The 23,626-nt window shown below is 42.3% G+C and overlaps 1 protein-coding gene across 4 annotated transcripts in view; it reads left to right on the forward strand.

Moving 5' to 3' along the window:
* NRP1 (neuropilin 1) overlaps window positions 1-23,626 on the forward strand; it is a 146,238-nt gene that overhangs the window by 68,393 nt on the left and 54,219 nt on the right. For all 4 annotated transcript variants that reach the window (XM_068986845.1, XM_068986848.1, XM_068986847.1 and 1 more), the window contains exons 5-6: window positions 2,913-3,068; window positions 5,124-5,290. In XM_068986845.1, coding sequence (XP_068842946.1) covers window positions 2,913-3,068; window positions 5,124-5,290 — 323 coding nt within the window. The remainder of the gene's footprint in view (window positions 1-2,912; window positions 3,069-5,123; window positions 5,291-23,626) is intronic.

A 23,626-nucleotide genomic window follows, 5' to 3' on the forward strand; every position in this document is an offset into this window, starting at 1 on the left:
GCCTTCCAATGAACACCCAGGACTGATCTCCTTTAGAATGGATTGGTTGGATCTTCTTGCAGTCCAAGGGACTCTCAAGTCTTCTCCAACACCACAGTTCAAAAGCATCAATTCTTCGGCACTCAGCCTTCTTCTCAGTCCAACTTTCACATCCATACATGACCACTGAAGAAACCATAGCCTTGACTAGACGGACCTTTGTTGGCAAAGTAATGTCTCTGCTTTTTAATATGCTATCTAGGTTGGTCATAACTTTCCTTCCAAAGAGTAAGTGTCTTTTAATTTCATGGCTGCAATCACCATCTGCAATGATTTTGGAGCCCAAAAAAATAGTCTGCCACTGTTTCCACTATTTCCCCATCTATTTCCCATGAAGTGATGGGACCAGATGCCATGATCTTAGTTTTCTGAATGTTGAGCTTTAAGCCAACTTTTTCACTCTCCTCTTTCACTTTCACCAAGAGGCTTTTTAGTTCCTCTTCACTTTCTGCCATAAGGGTGGTGTTATCTGCATATCTGAGGTTATTGATATTTCTCCCGGCAACCTTGATTCCAGCTTGTGCTTCTTCCAGCCCAGTGTTTCTCATGATGTACTCTGGATATAAGTTAAATAAGCAGGGTGACAATATACAGCCTTGACATACTTCTTTTCCTATTTGGAACCCGTCTGTTGTTCCATGTTCAGTTCTAACTGTTGCTTCCTGATCTGCATATAGGTTTCTCAAGAGGCAGATCAGGTGGTCTGGTATTCTCATGTCTTTAAGAATTTTCCACAGTTTATTGTGATCCACACAGTCAAAGGCTTTGGCATAGTCAATAAACCATAAATAGATGTTTTTCTGGAACTCTCTTCCTTTTTCCATGATCCAGCCTCCCATTAAGACTGCAGACCAGAAATGGGATTCCTTTTGAGGAAGGCAGAGAGTCTATGAGTCTATGGCTCTAGTGAGATATTTTCATATGTTTCTGGCAGCTTTGCACCCCACAGGGGAAGGGGAGAGTGTTGAATTGGTGACAGGGCCACATTCAGAATAAAGAAAGCCTGGCCAAGAGACAGCACTTGGGGTAGGAGAATGTGAGGCCAGGATTAAAGCTGGAGAGAAACAAAAATCAGTGAGAGTTTCCTCTGAGAGGCTGTCTTCTGCCAACTGGGAAACTTGATACCATGACCTCCCCCAGCCATTCTGCAGAGCCCCACTCTCCAGGACTCTGTGGTGCCCTTTGAATCATCTCTATCCATCACCTAAATGAGGAGCCTCCTTGTCTTCTTCATAATACAGTGGTTGACACACACAAATATTTGGGTGCTGGAGAGTGAAGGATGACAGAATTTGGCAGATCCATTACTTTGGGCACATGGAGAAGTTATCAGCTATTCAAACTTAGCATTTTGCACTAATTCAAATAGTCGACCACTTTGGTTTAGTTTTTTTTTTTTTCTTTCCTTTCCTTTTAATTTTTAAAGATGGTTGGCCAGGAACTAAAAACCTCTTAGCCCAGGATTTGATCACTCTGTAAAGCAGGGTGTTCAGACAGCCACTGGCCAGGAACTCAGCAGGCACGTGGGGCTCCAGGTAGGCCAGATCTTATGGGGTGTGCTTTCTCAATCACACATGAAGCTTCTCCCAGCCCTCACCAGCCGCCTTCTGCATCTAAGTGGCACACACTGGCCTTGGAACCCCACACCCCTGCCCACGACCCATCCCTCCAGAGAAAAGTCCACCTACCATGCCTCCTTGAACAAAGCAATAACTCTTAGTTGAAATGCACAGAACCATGGATTTCTTGGAGGGGGAAATGGTCTATACCAGATTATCCTTCTAAGCCCAAACCATCTGGTATGTTTTTACCATATGTGCGATGAATAAAATTCTAGAGAAAGAGGAGGGTTTTTTGTTTTTGTTTTTTTGGTCTTGCTGCTGATCTATACAGGGAAATGAAAAGATTCTCCAAGCCCAGAGGGCTTCTGCACTGTCCATAAGGCAACTTACAGTTCCTGAATTGCCACAGTTGGTGTGAAAGCACTTCAACAAAGGACTGGCCAGTTTAAGCCAAATAACAATTTGACTCTATCACAAGTTCGTCAGTGTCCCCAGTCTTTCTCTGCCTCCGTTACTGCCCGTTTCCTGGTGTGCAGTCAGATGGCTGATTTGGGTCCTCTCTTGTCCACTGGACACGAGTACCATGCAGTCACCTCTCTAAGGTTTGGGATATGAAAAACAGAAGTCAAAAAGATGCATTTTTCCTTTGTTTTGATTACAGTTTGCTAGTATGTATACTGATATCTATAGTTTGTAAATTTGCTAATTATTACAATTATTGGTCTTCAGATACATCACCCACTGTCACTTGTCTAAGTCTGTGATGTTTATCATAATGAGGCTCCAGGACTGAAAGAGGAAGAAAGTGGGGGTTACCCAAGGTGGGGTCAGACCTTGGTTCTGCTCTGTTGCCAGGACCTCTCTGTTCCAGGACTTTTCCCAGGATCCCCTCCTAGGTTGGGGGCAGGGACAACAGGCAACTCCAAGAACCCTCTCTGGGTGATCACAGCCTGGCGGAGGTGCTGGGCGCTGGACCGTGTGTACCATGTGGTCCTGGAGATAAATGCCAGGGTGCACTTGGCAGCTCAAATCTCCTTTACAATCGAAGCCAGTATTTCGATTTTGTTCCTGAAAACAGTCCTGCTCACTGGGGAATGTGGTTACGCCTGTCATTGCCCTTCTGACAACACTTGAAATCCTCCACAAACCTGATCCAGTATGTTCACCGCAAACCAATTAACCAGGGAAGGCTTGCTTTGGGTAAGAAAACACTTCTGGGTTCCACTGGGACCCATGTCTGCAAATGGTTTTGCTGGCATGAGCTGCAGCAGAAAAGGTGTTTTCACAGTCTCTGCATTTCTCCTTCTGCAGTTGGTCCCCACATTGGGCGATACTGTGGGCAGAAGACACCAGGTCGAATCCTCTCGTCATCAGGCATCCTGTCCATGGTGTTCTACACGGACAGTGCCATAGCCAAAGAAGGCTTCTCGGCAAACTACAGTGTCCTGCAGAGTAGTGTTTCAGAAGGTCAGTATTGATGCCTCTTGCAAAGCCCTGCCTTAAATATTCTCTGCTCTTCCTCCTCACAGACCTGCAGCTCTATGAAACACTAAAGATGTGTTTTGTGAGTTGGAGTGCCAAGTGTTTCTCTCTCTTTTTAAAATGGTTTTTATGAATATCAACAGAAAGAACTATTTGGGGTGCTTTCTTAAGAAAATTATGTGTGAGAAGGCTGCTTGTAAACCTCTGAAATTATGTGAGAAAAATTGGGAAATGCCAAAACTGCACCTAGAAACAATGAAATATGACCAGACCACCTACCTGGCACCCTCCAGTGTGTATTGGATTGAGAGTCTGGGAAGCACAGGTATTGATCTCTAATAATAAGGACCCGTCAGTATCAACATTGTTCATTGATGGGCAGGCAGGTAGAATGGATGGTGCGTGGTAGTTTGGTTTGGAGAGACCCTGGCAGAAGCTGTTTTTGTCTTTCTTACATGAATGAAAGTGGATATTCATGTAAAAGAAGTATGTTTCAATTTCTGTGATTACTTTCCATAAAAGAAAAAAGAAGTAATATGGTTTTATATCTTATTAAAATGCTTGACTAACTCAGTCCTTGCTCAAAAGTCAATGTGGTCTCCAGCTTTTTTAAAGGCCTGAGGGAGGAAACCTGGAAGAGCAATGAATGATTTGGGTTTCATCAGTTTTGGCTGCTGCTGCTGCTGCTGAGTCGCTGTAGTCGTGTCCGACTCTGTTCGACCTCAGAGATGGCAGCCCACCAGGCTCCCCCGCCCCTGGGACTCTCCAGGCAACAACACTGGAGTGGGTTGCCACTTCCTTCTCCAAGGCATGAAAGTGAAGTCGCTCAGTTGTGTCTGACTCTTGGCAACCCCGTGGACTACAGTCCACCAGGCTCCTCCGTCCATGGGATTTTCCAGGCAAGAGTACTGGAGTGGGGTGCCATTGCCTTCTCCAGTTTTAGCTGCTAGGTTATCACGAAGCATAGGGAAAAGGCAGGGGAGTTTGGAGACCTCTTTTACAGATATGCTCATGTCTTTTCTATCAGATCTTACTAGAAAAGGAAAAAAGCCAATTAAACTTCAAAATCTTCTTTGTACTTAATTTATTTGGTTAATTCATTCATGTATTTTTGTGCCTATTTTATATTCCAAATAACAAATCTAAAGCTTAAAAGTGTGAAACCAGTGAAAGAAAATCTTGTATGCCATAAAACATTATTAATTATGCTGGAAAATACAGAAAATGTAGATGTTTCATTGGTTGAGGTTTTTCTGGATGGCTGAGAGCCTTCTCTTTAATCTCTGAAGGGTTTTTTTTTTTGCACTTTGGTACTTTGAATTCACATTTTCCTGAACTTAATTATTCACTTCCCAATATCATAGTTCATATTTCATTTTTTGTAGAGTATATGAGGCCTAATGGAATATATGTATTTATGATTCATGGACATTATTGTGAATGTTACTGTTTATGCTGTAAAACTGTGGTGGTCTTTGGGACCCTATGATACTACAGTTTACCCCTGATGGATACTCTTGTATATTAATCAGATAAACTAGTGGTGTTGTTAACTATGGCCAGGTCAGGGCAGGGGAATAACACAGGGGATTCTGAGAGAGGAGGCCTGAGCGCCAGTGTTAAGGAATCTGAAAGACAGAGAGAGAGTTAAGTTCTACTCAGCCCACCAGATAGGAGCTGTAAATAGACAAAGAGTCTTTTTCACTTTTATTAGGTCTTAGAGGAAATAGTAAAATTTTATTTAAATATAACTCTATGTGTATGCATATGACATATCTGTATATGCTAACTTTGAAAGTAAATCAGAATATCCATCATTTCCTAAAAAGTCTCTAATAATATTTATGTCACCCTGAGCCCCAAGTATGAGATCTTTATAGCCTTGATTTGAAGAATTCTTGCTGTGAAAATGCACATATCAGTGTTACAATCCAATAAGCCCCTTGCTGTCATCTTTTGTAAGATTTTGTGTGAACATCAAAATGCATCTTAGGTTCCCCTGCATTTTCCTGACTTTGGATCATTGTTTTTTCCCTTCAGACTTCAAATGTATGGAAGCTTTGGGCATGGAATCTGGAGAGATCCACTCTGACCAGATCACAGCTTCTTCCCAGTACAGCACCAACTGGTCTGCTGAACGCTCCCGCCTCCACTATCCTGAGAATGGATGGACCCCGGGAGAGGATTCCTACAGAGAGTGGATCCAGGTATGTGGCTTCTGGATTGTCTATAAAGGTTGTTGAAAAAAACGTGCCATCATGAGACCTTCCAACCAGAAGGACAAGGAGACACCAAATGTAATTACTCTGCAGAATTCATAGGATCAGAGAAAAGCCCTGGTGATTTCCCTGAAAACCCATTTAGCTTCTCGGATACTTGCATATGACTCAACAGAATCTGAGCACAGATGTCTCACTTGGGTAACAACTCAAAGATACGAATTTTTTTTCCCAACAGCTACACATTTTCTATTGATGTGCTTCCTACTTCAACAGATTTTTATTTCCTTAATGAAATATCTTAACTGTACTTGCAGGTGTGCATGAAGTCATTGTTTGATAAAGTGTTTTGTTTGCTTGTTTGCTCAGGGTAGAAGAAGAGAAGAATGAGGTTGAGGTTTACTTTCTCACACTGGTGTCCATGTAGCATGTGCCCAGAAAGTGGTTTGACAGTGGGTGTTGGTGTCTGGATTTCGTACAGGCGCACACATATGAAATGCACACATCTCCGTCCTTAGTAGTGATGCTGGTTCTGCTTCCCCACTTTGATACTCCCTGCTTGCCTTCACCCTTCCACCCTCCACAGACTCCCCTCCTCTGCACCCCCACCTGAACTTGTCTCCCAGCTCATCCCTGGCCTCACTCCCAAAGTCTAAACTTGCCCAACCTTGATGTCTGGATACTCTCACCCAAGGCCTGATATTCAGGTTCTTGACTTTTTCACCCATTGTCAAATCAAACATCATATCTGGCTGTGTGGGTTCAACTGTGGGCAAATTATTCAACATTTTTTGCTGAAGGATCCAGACTTCCTTTTCAGGAGTGTAGGCAGAGCCTGTCTTGCACTCATTTCAAGATATATAAAAATGACTAATTCCCAGGGAGAGTTCCTAAGCAAGAAAAAATACCAGGATGATTAATCCCCTCCTTTCTACATCTACGGCTGTTTCAGTCTTTTGAACACAAATACCAGATTTTGTTTTACTTTGGAAAGGTCAATATTAGTTTAACATACACTTAAAGTGAAATGGCCTATTTCAGGAGGCTGAACTCACACTAACCTCAAAATGATAACACTGAGAAATGTGTAGAGGGTGAGAAAAGAAGAGGCTGTTACCTTGGGATCACTGAATCCAGCTCTAGATGAAGTCAGAAATGAAATGAACTTGCCTACGTCAAAAGAGCTCTTGGAGATTTCCCCCCTGCCCCCGACCAGTAAGCAATTCAGTGTGATTGACTTGCCTTCAGAGGGGTGCTTACGTTTTGCAGAGCTAAGCAAGTTTGCATGGTAATATAGTTGTCTTCTTGGTGACGTGGAGAAAACTCAATAATTTAGAGACAGTGGTCTTGCATGAGTTTGGAAAATGCAATGGTAGCAATTCGTCTGGGCAAGGAATTCTGTGTCAGTAGAAGCGTAGAGACAGAATGGACTCTCACAAAACATTTGTCAGTGGGATAGAGTTTACATCTCTCTTAGGAGTCAGGTGCCATTTAAGATGGCCCCAGAAGAAAAATCTCAAATGGTTCAGCTCTCTATCAAAGAATGGTTCAGATATGCTAAGTAACCAAAACCCCCCAGGCAAGAAGGTTTACCTCTTGCCAATAGTATCCCCCGCATCTCTGGTTGGCGTGCCTGTGTACGTGCTAAGTCAATTCAGTCATGTCCAATTCTTTGTGACCCTGTGGACTGTAGCCCGCAAGGCTCCTTTGTCCTTGGGATTTCCCAGGCAAGAATACTGGAGTGGGTTGCCATTTCCTTCTTCAAGGGATCTTCCCCAGGGATCAAATCTGGGTCTCCTGTGTCTCCTGCATTCACAGGTGAATTCTTTACCACTGAGTCACCAGGGAAGCCCTCTCTGGTCAGTGTGTATGGGGGTGAGGGGAGGGGTGGGGGGCGGGAGCAGTCTGTCCCACATCTTCTCACACCAGAACTTAGGTGGAGGGAAAAGTCATCATCCAGAACCTGTCACCAAGAGGCGGGGAGGATGGCCAAGCAGGCTGGCTTCTGACACTCTGTTCAGGAGTGCTTTACCACGTTCATTGCCAGAGTGCCTCCCAGGACCACACTTAACTTCTGATGGGCAGCAAGGGAGGGAGGGAGAACAGATAGAAGTATTTGGTGCCAGCACAAATGACACGTGTCATTCACGGGATAGTTGCCATGTACGGAGTGTTTACTCTGTGCCCGGAATTCAGCTGGGTGCTTGACACATTTTTATTTAATCCTCATAGCAACCCTGTGATGGAGGTCTAGTTATCCTCATTTTTAAGATGAGGGGCCCGAGATTCGAAGAGATGAGTAAATGCCCCGAGATCATGGTTAGTGATCAGGTTTGGAGGCGGGGTCTGTTGGACCCCATGTGCTTCATCTTCGTCCTTGCTTCCTATACATTCAGGTGTATCCTGTGAGGCATCGGTCTCCTTTTGTACTTTTCCTCGTGCTGAGAAGGCTCACGTGGGATGGGTTTGGGGGTGTCCTGTTTCTAAACTGAGAATGTGGGGCCTTTGCTCGTCCATCCCTTTGGGAGGTAAATGTCAACGACAGTTCACCTGGAAGGAAAATGATCGTTATCTCCTACCGGGGAGGGAGGGTGGCGAGGAGCTCAGCGAATTCATTGCCATGCTAGATGCGGCTGTGTACATAGTGGGAGATCTTATCATCCACCCATCACCTAATTATGAATAATTTCATATGTTTCCAGATTTTCTGAAACTCCTTAGAAGAAGTGGGCTGGTTGCTTTCACTGGGTGGATGCCTAATAAATTAAGCCACAAGCACAGCGTAAGGGAGACGCAGGGCAGGAGGCACCTACCCGCCCCCTCACCCCCAGAGGACCCTCCGCACGGGACAGTCCCATTTGTATGCACAGCAGAATGTGGATGGAATTTGTTTCCTTTTTCTTTTTGTACCCCGCTAAACATGTTGCTGTAGCAACAAGGACAAACACTTGCATGTGTTAAATTAATAAGGCAGCCCTGGAACCTGACTCTCCCTCAAGACAGGAACAGTCTTTGGTTCAATTGTTTTCTTTAGGAAATTACCGAGTGACATAAAAAAACAATGCGTCGTTAACCGCCGGTGTGGCTGTCCTCTGTGGTGCTTCCTGTGGGGTCTGTTGTCTGGCAGAAAGCTTAAGAACCTGGCAAGGGGCTGTGTAGCGAGGAGGAGCATGAAGGGAAGTCCCGACTTGGACATTTTCACGTGGTCACATCCTGGTCTGAAGGCCGTTTGGTATCCTGAGAGGCAAAAACCTCCTCTTGTCAATTGCAGAGTTAATCACTCTGTGAGCTTTGACCTTTTTTTTTTTCCCCAGAGTATTCCTTTCTGGTCTGTATCCTAGAACTACTGATCTTACTATTCTATTCATTTCATCTTTATCTTCTTTTTGTTTCTGGTTAAGCAGTCAAGGATTCTGAGGAATCAGTGTATCAGTGGTGCTATAAAAAATTCTTAATTTTCAAGCACATCCTTTGAGTCCAAGCCATTAACCTCGCTGACACTGAGTTTTATTTTCCTATAAAATAAAGGTAACCTAAGCTTTCCAGGTGGCTTAGCAGTCAAGTATTCACCTCCAATGCAGGAGCTGCGGGAGACGTGGGTTTGAGATCCCTGGGTTGGGAAGATCCTCCGTGGAGGATGGCATGGCAACCCACTCCAGAATTCTTGCCTTTAGAATTCCATGGACAGAGGAGCCTGGCAGAAAGCTTAAGAACCCGGCAAGGGGCTGTGTAGTGAGGAGGAGCATGAAGGGAAGTCCCGACTTGGACATTTTCATGTGGTCACATGCAGCCTGCCATGGAGTGGTGAGCTACAGTCCATGGGTTGCGAAGAGTCAGACACAACTGAAGTGACTTAGCACTCTTGCACAAAGGTAACATAGCCTTCCTCGTTCAAGCTCTGGCAGTCTTGCCAGAGACAGTGGATCTCGGAGAAAGGCAGGCTCAGATTTTTCTTTTCACATCTGCAAACTAAGTGCATAGAACATGTGTCTGATCAGAAGACATGTTATCCTAAATCCTAGTATAGCCATTCACACACAAAGCAGAATTTAATTCGTTAATTATTTCGATGTTTTATTAATGATGGTGTTCACCGTGCTGTAAACAGATTTGTCCTTCTAGCTTTAATTAAAGCTCCTGGGAGCGCTTTCCTCAAAACAACTGTGACTTTTCCCTGATTAAAATGCCAGGAGACAAGAGAAGAAAAAAAAAAGCCAAGAGACATAATGCCTGGATGGAGTATGAACTTTGTTGATCCGAAGAAATAAAAATGGCACTAGGGACTAATCGATTACTTACTACACCCTCTAATGACTTTAGAAATAGAATTACTTTACACACCAACTCAAGCTGAAACTCTTCGTGTCTCCAAATTTGGTAGCATTGTCTTTTGTTGGCGGCGGGGGGTGGCGGGGGGGGCGGGCGGGCAGGAAGATTGGTGCTAGATTATTCATGCCCTCACTTATTCCAGAGGAGCAGAAAGCAGCTGGCTTCTAAACCACGTCCTGCTTGGTTTGGTCCCTCAGCCCTATTATGGATTAATCCCATAGAAGAGAGAACTCTCTGAGAAGACCCTCTGTAGCTTTAAGAATCCTTCAGCAAGCCCCGTCTCTGTTTACTACATTTTCTGCTTCATTCCAAGGGATGAGGAGAAGGAAAGTTCCAGAAGAGAGGAACTCATGCTAACCCCTCCAGGAGCTTGTTCCCATATTTTCCTTTGGCCTTATATGCATTTTCCTTGGATAATATTCCACATTTTCTAACTGAAGGAACTTTGAAAAGTGACACCGATAACCAAAGACCTTGGTGTAAGAAGATGAGCTGAACTGAGTCAAAACACGCCTACAACCCCCACCGCCTGCCACACACACACACATTCAGGGTTCACTCACTCACAGCCACAGCTCTGGGGTTGAAGAAAGTGTGTGCCCTCATTCAAGCTGGTCAGATCCAAGCGACCCTGAGGTTTCTTGGAGAATTTTAAAATTCATTTTAAGACACATTCTAACAACAAAACCTTATTATGTTTCTATAGCATTTTCCCTGTCTAAAAGCCTCTTTTCAGATGCTAAGACTAAGACGTCCCATCTTAGTCTTAAAGTATAAGTGAAGTGGACCAGAGGTTTTTTTAAATCTTCATTTTCTCATGAGAAAGTTCAAGCTCAGAGAGGTTAAATGTTTCCTCAAGTCCCGATTTGGGGAATGCTACAACCTGTGGGGAGAGTCAGCCTCATACAGCCAAAGAGGACCTCCTTCCTCGGACTTGGGACTTGAGTCTCTGGGCACCTGGAGAGCTGGAGGGCAGGCGGCCGCTGGAGACTCAAAGCTCAGGTTCAGATCTGAGCCAGGCCCAGGTGTAGCTGGCCTTTGCAGAGCTCTTCGTTGGAATTACTACTTGGTTTTTTGTTTTTGTTTTTCAAATTTATCTACTTATTTTTGGCTGTGCTGGGTCTTTGTTGCTGCGGGCAGGCTTTGTCTAGTTGCGGCCATCAGGGGTCACGCTCTTGTTGGAGAGCACAGGCTCTAGGTGGGAGGGCTCAGTAGTTGTGGTGCATGGACTTAGTTGCTCTGCGGCATGGGAGATCGTCCCAGACCAGGGATCGAACCCGTGTCCTCTGCATTGGCAGGCAGATTCTTTACCCCTCCACCAGCAGAGAAGTCAGGATTTGGTTTTCACTTCCTGCTCTGTCCAGTACAGTAAACTGTACAGATTCTGAGCAAAGTGAAAAGCTTGGGGAGGTCTTAAGGCTTCACGAGTCACAGAAGAAATTGTCATGCCCCTCGCCAGGTTCCAGCCCCCAGCCTCAAGATCTTCCTTTTAGTCCAGGAGGGTCTTCAAGGTTCACTACCATCAGGCGCCTCCATATCCACCCAGGAATGTGAATTGTTGCTACCAGCAACCTCCATGGTGGTCCATCATGATTCAGAAGCTGGATTATTCTTCTTTAACAAGAATGGGGGCTTCCCTTGTGGCTCAGCTGGTAAAGAATCCGCCTGCAATGCAGGAGACCTGGGTTCAATCCCTGGGTTGGGAAGATGCCCTGGAGAAGGGAAAGGCTACCCACTTCAGTAATCTGGCCTGGAGAATTCCATGGACTGTATGGGATTGCAAAGAGTCGGACACAACTGAGCAACTTTCACTTACACTTAACGAGAATCGAGACAGAATATCATTTAAAGGCATGGACCTGATGTCAAGAGCTGAGAAAGAGCTATCTGGACATCCTTGACATGCCAAATGGAGTGAAATAATCCGTGAATTCTTGGAAATGTTCACTCTGACACACAGCACTGCGACACATTTTTATCGGATTTTAGGTGGGAGAAATGAGTGTTGTTTATTTGATTAGAAGAATTTGTTATCTGAAACCCTTGTTGTAATCTTTGAAGTTTTCCCCAGATTGAAAGTAGAAGCTGAAGAAATTTATCTTAAGGCTCTTGAATGTCATTTATTTTCACAAGTTTCATATCTCATTTTCTTTCCTTCACCACTTTTTTGAATGAATCTTTCATTCTCTCATATGAATGTGTTGAGTGTGGAAAGGGATCTCTTATGAAATAGTTAGTGATATTTTCATACAACTAGTAGTTTCTAACAGATTTATAATGTGTGTTCAAAATCTGCTTGAATTGGACCAATCCAGAGCGAACATGTTATCTCAACTATAAAGTTTCTTGATTTTATCCTGACTATATAGTCAGGTCTTACAGACCAGACTCTTCAGAGGGGCGTTTTCTCATTCGGATCATTAGTAAATTGCTGAAACTGCAATAAAATGCTTTATAAATGTGCTACTAGAGAACTGATGAAAATAGCTGACTGGGTTGCCTAAATGTGGAATGACACGTGTAAAATATAATGTTGGCAAATTTAGGGAAAATACAGCTGTTCAACTGAATGTTTATTCCCCAGGTATGCTCTGTGTGTGTGCAACTAATATTAAGTTGCTATTTTAATGGAAACATTGATCTGGAAGGGAGATAATCTGCTTTTTTAAAAAGTCACCCAGGTGAGCCTTTGGTTTTCTTACCCTAGTTCTGCAGTGGCTTGTATTCCCTGCACAAAATAAATGCTTTACCTCCCACTTTTCATGTATCACAGACTTGCTATCTCTGGGTTTCCAGCCAGGAAGCTTGCATTCCAAAAGTTATTGTCTCCAAAGGGACTTGTCCTAATGTTTTTTCTGATACCTTGGTGGTTTGTGTTATAGAAAGTCATTTGAAAGAAATGTATAATAGGAGAGGTATATAGAGACAGAAGAAATTCCAAGGTTTCTGTGGTTTTTGAAGGAGGCTGTGATTGGGGAAAAACAGAATGCACATGTGACATAATTATTATTTAGACATTTTTAGCTGTCTTTCTGGAGAAGGCAACGGCACCCCACTCCAGTACTCTTGCCTGGAGAATCCTAGGGATGGGGGAGCCTGGTAGGCTGCAGTCCATGGGGTCGCACAGAGTCAGACACGACTGAGTGACTTCACTTTCACTTTTCACTTTCATGCTTTGGAGAAGGAAATGGCAACCCACTCCAGTGTTCCTGCCTGGAGAATCCCAGGGACGGGGGAGCCTGGTGGGCTGCTGTCTATGGGGTCGCACAGAGTCAGACATGACTGAAGAGACGCAGCAGCAGCAGCAGCAGCAGCAGCTGTCTTTTGTCACAGAGGAAAATATTGAGATGACTTTAACCATTTTGGTTAAGTTGACCACTTAATGTTAAAAATCAGTCAAAGGATTAGTATTTCATGTCAATACACTTTAAAAAAATGTATGACATTTAAAGAAGACTCTTTGATTTTTATGATGAAGCATCACTGGGAAGACAGTGTTGAAAGAACCACAACAGTTCAGGTAGAATTACACTTAAAATTGGGCTTCCCTGTAGCTCAGACAGTAAAGAATCCACCTGCAAGGTGAGAGACCTGGCTTCTATCCCTGGGTTGAGAAGATCCCCTGCAGGAGGACATAGCAACCCCCTGCAGTATCCTTGCCTGGAGAATCCCCGTGCACTGAGGAGCCTGCAGTCCATGGGGTCTCCGTCAGACACGACTGAGTGACTAAGCATGAGCACCCTTATTAAGTTCATTGGTAGAGCGTGAACCTTCCCTTTTGTCTGCTGTTTTGGTTTCTTATTGTTTCACACCAGCGTTGTTTATCTGGACCTAACATTCATAGCTAAATTCTAGAGGAGAGGTTTCTATTATTTGTTTCCAGAATATCTTGACTTTAAGAATATGATTAAACAAAGGTGCAAACATTCATTTGTCTAAATCCCTTAATTTGCATGCGTTCAGAGGGATTAGGTGATTTGCAAGACCACAGAGCAAGTTCGTGACAGAACGTGGGTTGGAATCTCAGTATTCTGGCCCCCGCTTCTTTGCTCCCGCTCTGTTGTAACAGTATGAGAAAATGAATTTTGGATCCTTTCTGAACATGGCATCTGAAGACCAAGCAACCGCATTTAAATGCCAGTGTATCCCTACTCAGCTACTGCTCAGTGACTGATATCTAGTAAATCGAACAGTCACTGCAGAAGCTTTAGTTTAAACAAATGATTGGACTTTGTCTAGAGCAGAGTTTCTGTGTCTGGACAGCCTTGACCTTATGGACTGGATAATTCTTTGTTGTGGGGCCTGTCTTGTGTGTTGTAGGGTATTTAGCAAAATCCTCCACCCACTAGAAGTCAGTAAGACACACATATACGCACACACACCCTCAGTCATGACAACCAAAAACACCTTCAGGTGTTGCCAAACGTCCTATTTGGGTGCAAATGTATCCACAGTTGAAAACCACTGGTGTAGAAGATACCACATATCCTAACCAAGTCATTTTTTAAAAATAATCAAACCGATCAGCATTTTGAAATAAAAAGTTGCTGGTTGCTTGGCTGGTTTTTGTCACGTTTCAAACTCTTATCATAGATAGGGTTTGAACAGAACCATAGTTCTTTTGTTTTCCAAAAATACAAATGCATCTGTTTACTTTATGCAGGAAAATACCATCATAAACCTGCTTGCTTGTTTATCTTAAAGCTTCACTATTTTTAGCTTTTAAAAGTGGACTGTTTTTAGCTAAATAAATACAGATGTTATTTCAGACGTAACTGAGTCTCAAAATGCACTGATAAGGATGAGACTAAGGAAAGGAAACACAAGGATAAACTCAGCAGTCATCATTGACAAGATTCAGGGAAAACAAGAGTGAAATGAGCTCTTCTACACTAGGACTCTGTGTGTTCCTTACCTTGACTTACCTGTTTGAGTTTTTCTTTTTGTAGTATATAAATCAACAGTTGTTTTTTTTTTTTTTTAAACTTCAAAAGTAATCAAGAGTAAGGAACTGTGTTTGAAAACCTGTCTATTGCTTATTATCTTTTCATGGGAAACATATTACTAAGTTTCCAATTCTGAAATCTAAATAACAACAAGTAAGGAGCCATCAATTACCAGCCAGTTTTGTATCTGTGGACCAATAGGAAGGCAAGGTTGATGGTCTTACATCTGTTTTAGGTGAAAGACTGTTCCTGTCTGTGGTATTTAAAATTTAAAGAACTTCTGTTGTTATACAATTGGGAATCCTTGGGGAGTTAAATGTTAATGAAATCCATAACGTGCACAGATTTTATGATACCAGTTTTAAGAAATTCCTTTGGTGGGGTTTGTTGATTTCTGCCCTGGCTTTAATAATTGTACCTTTTACAGAGTGTGTTAATGTTCACATATTGGAGAAATGACTACGTTTATGCAGCGTGTAAAGCAGGACACAAATTTCTAAGCTTTGAATAACTTTAATATCAGAACTTGAAAGACCCAGAGCACAAAATGTGTGTGCTGCGGAATCGGCAGAACCCACAGTTTGAAACTTTTCAAACACACCAACGGCAACCTTCTTCAGAAAGGTGGAAAAGGTCCATGCTGGAAATTCCAAAGCCAGGATGTGCATGTGAATTCTGTATATTTCTCATTTAAAGCACCATTTGAAAGCTCCATATCAAAATGGCAATTTTTATCCACATCAAAACAGCAATTTTGGATGCTGACCTGAACCAAAGACACACAAAAAAACACACACACTTCTTTCCTTTCTCCACAGCAAGCCCCCAGCCTTCACATTTCATTCAATTGTACGTTCAAATAAAGAAAGGAGAGTAGATTAAATTTAAAATGCTCTATAAATCCCAATAGTAATAAAATGCATTATGCTTTTATATTTCCAACTATCGAACAAAGTAAGCATTTGAGACTAATTGCACATGTTATGACAGAATAATCACATATGTACTTGTACAAGTGACTTATACATTTTTTTTCCAGCTCTATTTGCCTCCAGGGGTTAAAAACATATTTATGGCCTGCCTCTAATTGCCTTCCTTCAGAAGAATGAAGTCTTAATTTTACCAAAGTTTTATTTTTCTTACAATCCCAGTGCTTTAAAATTGTAACTATATTTTTTTGGATTCAGCAGAAAAATAAATAAGCTCCTTTATTCTTTTAGCAAGCCTGAGAGGGCAACAGATAGACTTCTTCAAGGGATGGCTGATTGGATGCGACAGCTTCTGAAATGCTTTCAAGCATTTAAGATTCTGTGATTCTATTAAAAATAAATTTACTCCATCAGCTGGTGCCCTGGGCTTGCTTAAATGAGAATATAAATATATGAAGCATAGCTGGAATTCGTTTTAAATACTACTGATAATCATATCAGGCAACACATAGCCAAAAAAAAATTTTTTTTTCTTTAATTAAAAAGTCTTTTTCCCCCTTAGATCAAGTCATTGTTTGGGTTGGCTTCACCCTGAAGCTTATCTGAGGATTTCACATAGAAACCTCACTAGGGGGGTGTTTCACTTGATCCTTTTGAGCGAGTTCAGGGGGCAGTGCGGCCTACTAGGGGAGATAAGATGAAGCCTGGACAGTTCATCTTTCCTGTCTCCCCAGTCTTTGACAGAAGTATCTGTAAGGCATAAGCTCAACCACCATTCCAGCCTATTCACACCTTAAAGTCTGGCCAACATTCGGTCTTTCTTCTTTCCTTAAGAAGACAAATACCGCGTGCAATGTTATAGGCCACCATACTAATGCAGAAATGTGGGAGGAAAAAAAGCATGGTGGGAGACCCAGCTGTCTGGAGAATCATCACAGAGGTCTCAATGCTTCTAAGACTCGACGTGTTTACTTAGGGCTAAAACTGAAGGAGCATAGACCCGGTCTCCAAAGAGAAAGACCGAGACCCTGGTAAAGACACAGGCTGATGCCTACAGGTGCAAGAAATGAGACAGAGCCTTAAGTTTGAAGATCTGGAAATTAAATATAAAACTTCCAGTGGGAAATACTCGTGATAATCAACAGAGGTTAGCAAATCATATGAACTGTGAAATACTGAACAGACTGTTTTTGATATTTCAGGAGGTACACAGAGTTCATGGGGAAAAGAGAGAAGAACTTCTAAGTTCCCAGTCTTACAAAATGAAGATAAAGTATGCAGAATTTTCCTGGCCTAGTTTTTTTTTTTTTTTTTTAATTTATTTCTACTGGGGTATAATTGCTTTATAATGTTATGTTAGGTTCCACTGTACAGCAAAATGAATCAGCCATACATCTACAGGTATCTCCTTCCTTTTGGATTTCCTTGCCATTCAGATCACCACAGAGAATTACGAAGAGTTCTCTGGTGGCTCAGTCAGTAAAGAATCTGCCTGCAGTGTGGGAGACCTGGGTTCGATCCCTGGGTTGGGAAGATCCCCTGGAGGAGGATATGGCAACCCACTCCAGTATGCTTGCCTAGAGAATCCCCATGGACAGAGGAGCCTGGCAAGCTACAGTCCATGGGATTGCAGAGAGTCGGACACAACTGAGCCCTCAGGCATGTCCAGCTCTTCACAACCCCATGAACTGCAGCACACCAGGCTTCCCTGTCCTTCACCACCTCCCGGAGCTTGCTCAAACTCATGTCCATGGAGTCGGTGCCATCCAACCGTCTCATCCTCTGTTGTCCCCTTCTCTTCCCACCTTCAGTCTTTCCCAGCATCAGAGTCTTTTCCAATGAGTTGGTTCTTCCCATAAGGTGGCCAAAGAATTGGAGTTTCAGCTTCAGCATCAGTCTTTCTAATGAATAATCAGGACTGTTTTTCTTTAGGGTTGACTGGTTGGATTTCCTTGCAGTCCAAGGGAGTCTCAGGAGTCTTCTCCAACACCGCACTTCAAAAGCATCAATTCTTTGGCACTCAGCCTTCTTTATGGTCCAACTCTCACATCCATACATGACTACTGAGAAAACCATAGCTTTGTCTGTGGTTGGTAAAGTAACGTCTCTGCATTTTAATATGCTGTCTAGGTTTGTCATAGCCTTTCTTCCAAGAAGCAAGCATCTTTTAATTTCATAGCTGTAGTCACCATCTGCAGTGATTTTGGAGCCCAAAAACATAAAGTCTCTCACTGTTTCCATTGTTTCCCCATCTATTTGCCATGAAGTGATGGGAACAGATGCCATGATCTTAGTTTTCTGAATGTTGAGTTTTAAGCCAATATTTTCACTCTCTTTCACTTTCGTCAAGAGCCTCTTTAGTTCTTCTTCGCTTTCGGACATAAGGGTGGTGTCATCTGTGTATCTGAGGTTATTGATATTTCTCCCAGAAATCTTGATTACAGCTTGTGCTTCATCCAGCCCAGCGTTTCTCATGGTGTACTCTGCATATAAGTTAAATAAGCAGGGTGACAATATACAGCCTTGACACACTCCTGTCCCAATTTGGAACCAGTCTGTTGTTCCATGTCCAGTTCTAACTGTTGCTTCTTGACCTGCATACAGGTGGTCTGGTATTCCCATCTCTTTCAGAATTTTCCACAGTTTGTTGTGATCCACACGGTCAAAGGCTTTGGCATAGTCAATAAAGCAAAAGTAGATGTTTTTCTGGAACTCTCTTGCCTTTTCAATGATCCAGCAGGTGTTGCCAATTTGATCTCTGATTCCTCTGCCTTTTCTAAATCCAGCTTGAACATCTCAAAGTTCACTGTTCACATACTGTTGAAGCCTGGGTTGGAGAATTTTGAGCATTGCTTTGTTAGCATGTGAGATGAGTATAATTGTGCGGTAGTTTGAGCATTCTTTGGCATTGCCTTTCTTTGGGATTGGAATGAAACCTGACCTTTTCCAGTTCTGGGCCACTGCTGAGTTTTCCGGATTTGCTGGCGTATTGAGTGCAGCACTTTCATGCACCTGTGCTATTCAGTGTGTTCTCATTAGTTGTCTGTTTTATACATATATATACAATGGAGTATTACTCAGTCGTAAAAAGGAATGAAATTGGGTCATTTGTAGAGACATAGATGGGCCTAGAGAGTATCCTGGCCTAGTTATGTAAACATTATTCTGAAAATCCAGACTAGTTACTGCTATTTTCAACCACTAACATTTACAGCACACACATTATCCTATTTCCATAGTTTTAACTTACATTTCCAAATACTGCATTAATTTAAAAGGATGCTGTTATTCATTTACAAAGCTCTGATACCAAGATGGTAAGAATTCATTTATTTAACAATCATGTACCATGTAAAGAAAACTCAGTCAATACATTTGTTCCCTTAACATATTTCCTCTAAATATGGTAAATCAGTGAATCTCATTTATTAAGACAAATGTAGAAGGCATCTTATATGATCACCATCTGGGCAATCCTATGTCTTCTAAAGGATAGGATGAAAAAGGAAAAGAAAGCAGGAATAATTAATTTGGGGTCCAATCTGTAAATGCTGAAATTGAATTCTAATTATCAACCTCTATAATATAATGTTAGTTCCCTTAGTCTAAGAACTTTGCTGTTTTCCAGAAGAGTTTATGGGAATATCTGTTTATCTACTTATCTTTTTTTAAAGTGCCTAAACTTAGAATATTCGTCTCATATAAAATTCATCTTAATGAAAATCTTTTTATCAAAAGTAATTCCAACAAATTAAGAACCAATTCATTCCATTTCCTTGTAAATATCAGAAGTTTTTTTTAAATTAAAACCATGCAGAGTAATGTGTTTTCAGACGTGACTTTGTATCTTAAAGTATAGTGACAACATGATGGGTTCTTGCTGTTCTGGAAACCTCAAAGTGGTTTGAAAAAAAGTGGTTTTCGTTTTTTTTTTCTTTCGCATTTCCAAATGTGGACCTTAGCCCTATTTTTCCTGTCAAAAAGCACACTGCCCAACACTACACACACCACAGTGTGATCATGTTCACCAAGAAAACATTTTGCCTTTTGTTACCTCCAAGGATATGGTGAAACAGACGTGTCTGTGCATGCGTTAAGAATGGTTCTGGAGGATACAATGGATGTTATTGTTAGTTGCTAAGTTGTGTCCAGCTCTTTTGACTCCATGGACTATAGCATGCCAAGCTCTTCTGTCCTCTACTATCTCCCAGAGTTTACTGAAATTTATGTGCATTGAATTGATGATGCTGTCTAACCATCTTATCTTCTGCCGTTCCCTTCTCCTTCTCACTTCCATCTTTCCCAGCATCAAGGTCTTTTCCAGTGAGTTAGCTCTTCGCATCAGGTGGCCAAAGTATTGGAACTTCTCAGGTGGCCAAAGTATTGGAGCTTCAGCTTCAATAACAGTCCTTCCAGTGAATATTCAGGGCTGACTTTCTTAGGATTGACTGGTTTGATCTCCTTGCAGTCCAAGGGACTCTCAAGAGTCTTTCACAGCACCACAATTCAAAAGCATCAATTCTTTGTCACTCAGCCTTCTTTATGGTCCAACTCTCACATCAGTACATGACTACTGGAAAAACAATGGATAAAATGGATACATGTATATATATGGCTCACCTGAAATTATGACATTGTTAATCGGCTGTATCCCAACAGCTGCCCTGGTGGCTCAGAGGGTAAAGCATCTGCCTGCAATGCAGGAGACCTAGGTTCAATCCCTGGAGAAGGAAATGGCAACCCACTTTGGTATTCTTGCCTGGAAAATCCCAGGCACAGAGAAGCCTAGTAGGCTATGGTCCGTGGCGTCGCAGAGTCAGACATGACTGAGCGACTTCACTTTCTTTGTATCCCAATACAATTTAAAAGTTTAAAAAATTATTTAATTTAAAAAAAGAACCATTTCTGAAACAAACAACCAAAAAAAGAATGGTTCTGGTGGATAAATACAAGTCACAGTTCCCATCATGTTAAGGACTCTGGGCAGGGCTAGAGGGGGAAGAGCATGAAGTGATGTCTTTAGTGGAACATCTGTGTTTCTTCTCCTGTGGTTTGAAAGTAGACAGGCAGATACACTTTTCTCATCTTATGACCCAGGCTTGAAATGAATGAAATTACTACAGGTAGATTTTTTTTTCAGAACATTAAAAGAATTTGCAGTTCTATTCCTTGACTGCATTTGGATGGCAAAGCAGCAAGTCTTCAGAGCACAAAACGTGTCCCCTCTTTCGCCTTGGTTACCCACCTCCATCCACATTTTTCCAACTTTCCAGCTCTTCTCTTCCGTCCATTACTATAGAATATCCCCTGTGAATGGTACTTACAGATGATTCTCTTAGACAGTAATTCTTTGAAAATGTATTATTTCAAAGGCTTTTCCACCTCCTTTATGTCATCTTCAAAAAAAAAAAAGTCAGTCTACACTTCCTGGCTGAATAGTTAGCTTCCAAATAGGGAAAATGCTGTGGACCAAATATTAAATCGTGGAGTTCATTTCATCTGTTCTCAGGAATGACTGACACCTCTTTAGAGACCTACAGTTTATACACAATTTCTGACAACCAGCTGTACCTCGGCAGCCTGTTCTTCGTCTCTTCTCTTGTCCCCGGGGCAGTGTTCATTATAAAGGGTTTTGTTGGGTGACTGACTTTAATCTCGGTAATCCCATCAACTCCTTGCAGGATTTTTAACACCAAATAGAGAAGTTTTCTTGGACACCTGCATGTCCAGATTCCCCATCAGCACATGAAGCTCTCATTAACCTGAGAGGCCCACCTAGATGCCTGAGAAACACACAGAAAGTCGGTGTAAAAGGATACTGTCAAAGTTTATAGGCCAAGAGGCTGAGTTAGACCATTGCCCCCATCTGCAAGTCTTTAGTTTCCAAAAATTCACCCTTGTGTTTGTTTTTGAAACCAAGGCTTTTAAGAGGGAGAAAAATTAAAGGTATGACTTACTGAGAAACTGATGATAAACAAATCACTTTGTGCTGAAATAGATGCTATCTAAGGACAGATGTGTGTTGATCTTAAGTGATTTGAAATCTCCCCAATACTGCAGATATTAAAATTTTGTGGGTAGCATACAACAGGTTTTGAAACAGAAATAGACCTTACCTGTACCTATTTAATATTGTCTTGGTGTTTTAGGTTTAATAATCTCTTTAAGCTGCTGATAGACTGGAAAGATGTACATGTGCATAACTGAGGTTACTGCACCGTGGAAAGGTGTTATGTGGCCTGGCCTCGATTCAGAGCCAGCATCAATGCTTCTTCCATGGGGCTGCTTCTCAGAGACCGTGAGACAAACACAAAGATCACAAAAGGCCTGAAACCTGCATTCATTTCCCAGCCACACAAAACTTACAATGACAATATCCTATGAAGATCACATGTTAAGCAGGTGAAGACTTGAAGACCTACAGTTAGACAGGGAAATGTTGATGTGGTTGCTTTTTCTAAAATACAGAAAGGGTCTGAGAAAAGTCTAAGATACCATATACATCCAATCCGAAAAAATCTTGTGGATGTCATGACTGCCAGTAACTTGACTCTAAAATGAAAAGGTTGAGAAGAGGTTGGAGAGAATGATAGATATGGTGAAAAACAGATTTAAGCCCTGCTGCCCTTCAGGGTAAATTCTGGGAGGAAGGATACTTAGTAAGTAACTGAGAGTTCTTTTGAGAAACAAATAAAAAGGAATCCTTCATGTGACATGGACCTAGCCAATGAAATTTGTCACTTAGCAAACCCTCCCTTTAAGTAGTGAACTTTTCAAAGGACTGGAAATTTTATGAGTAGTTTTAATATTTGCGGTTTAAACATCAAGATAAGGATAGCCATATTCCTCAACTTAGAGGACAGATTGGTTGCTCAAATGCTAACATTGACTTAACAATGGATTGTTGGCTTTTATTTGGAAGAAAGGCATTTCAGGTCTTGCTGGCAGTGTTGAACTGACACAGCACTGCATTTAAATTCAGCAAATGTGTATTGAGCATTTGCTAAGGATGGGATTCTACTGTTCAAGGCAGATGAATTTAAAGAGAGCTTTGTGTGTGTGTGTGTGTGTGTATGCACATGCGCTCAGTTGGGTCCAACTCTTTGCAACCCCACGGACTATAGCCTCCATGGACTGTAGCCCACTAGGCTCCTCTGTCCATGGGGATTCTCCAGGCAGTAAAAATGGAGTGGGTTGCTATGCCCTCCTCCAGGGAGTCTTCCCAACCCAGGGATTGAACTCTTGTCTCTTGCGTCTCCTGCATTGGCAGGCAGATTCTTTACCACTGCACCATCTGGGAAGCCCACCTAGCTACTTCAGGCAAAACCACACACACAAACACACACACGCATATGTACACACCCACACACTCCAATTACTCAAATGACTAAGGGAAAAAAAGTATTAGGGTCACATTCTTATGGTTAACGTATGTAGCAATGCATCACTATGACTCTTATAATAACTAGGAAAAATAACTAAATGGGCTATGCATTAGTATTTTTGTTGGAGGGAGGAGGAGACCACAGCTTGGAATGACTAATTAGCTTCCTTAACATCCTCCAGGTCACTCCTTACCGTCAGAGTCACAGAGGTTCTCCTGGGGCCTGTGCCTTTTTGCCAACATGTGTTGCCTGCGTCACCCAGATATTTCCCCTGTAGCCATAGCATTCACTGAGGATATTTAATGCGACCAATTCTCTCTGTAGAGAGAGTTCTTGTCTACTCGACTTTTTCCCTCACTGACGAGAGGGCAGAAATTTGGTAACCTTCAGTCTCCTGCATCCAAGTACCTAGCACTTATTTGTGTGATAAAAGAAGAAACTCCAGTCACCAACTTCCCTCCACAGCTCAAGGGATGTGAGACACAGAAATACCCACCACTGTAAGCTCAGGATCTCAACTCGTTGCCCTTTTGGTTTGAGAAACAATGGTGTCATTTTGACAGCAGTGTGGATCCCTGCAGAAAACATCACGCAGTTTTGATGCCATTTCATTGAGGTGTTTTCTTTCAATTGTAGATATAAACAGAGGGTAGGGCTGGACAGCGTGCCAAGAGGTTTAGGAGAGAAGAGTCTGACTCATGCGGGCTGAGGGTTAGGTCTTATTCCCAGGAATGC

This window comes from Capricornis sumatraensis, chromosome 15 (assembly GCF_032405125.1).
Source record: "Capricornis sumatraensis isolate serow.1 chromosome 15, serow.2, whole genome shotgun sequence".
NCBI lineage: Eukaryota > Metazoa > Chordata > Mammalia > Artiodactyla > Bovidae > Capricornis > Capricornis sumatraensis.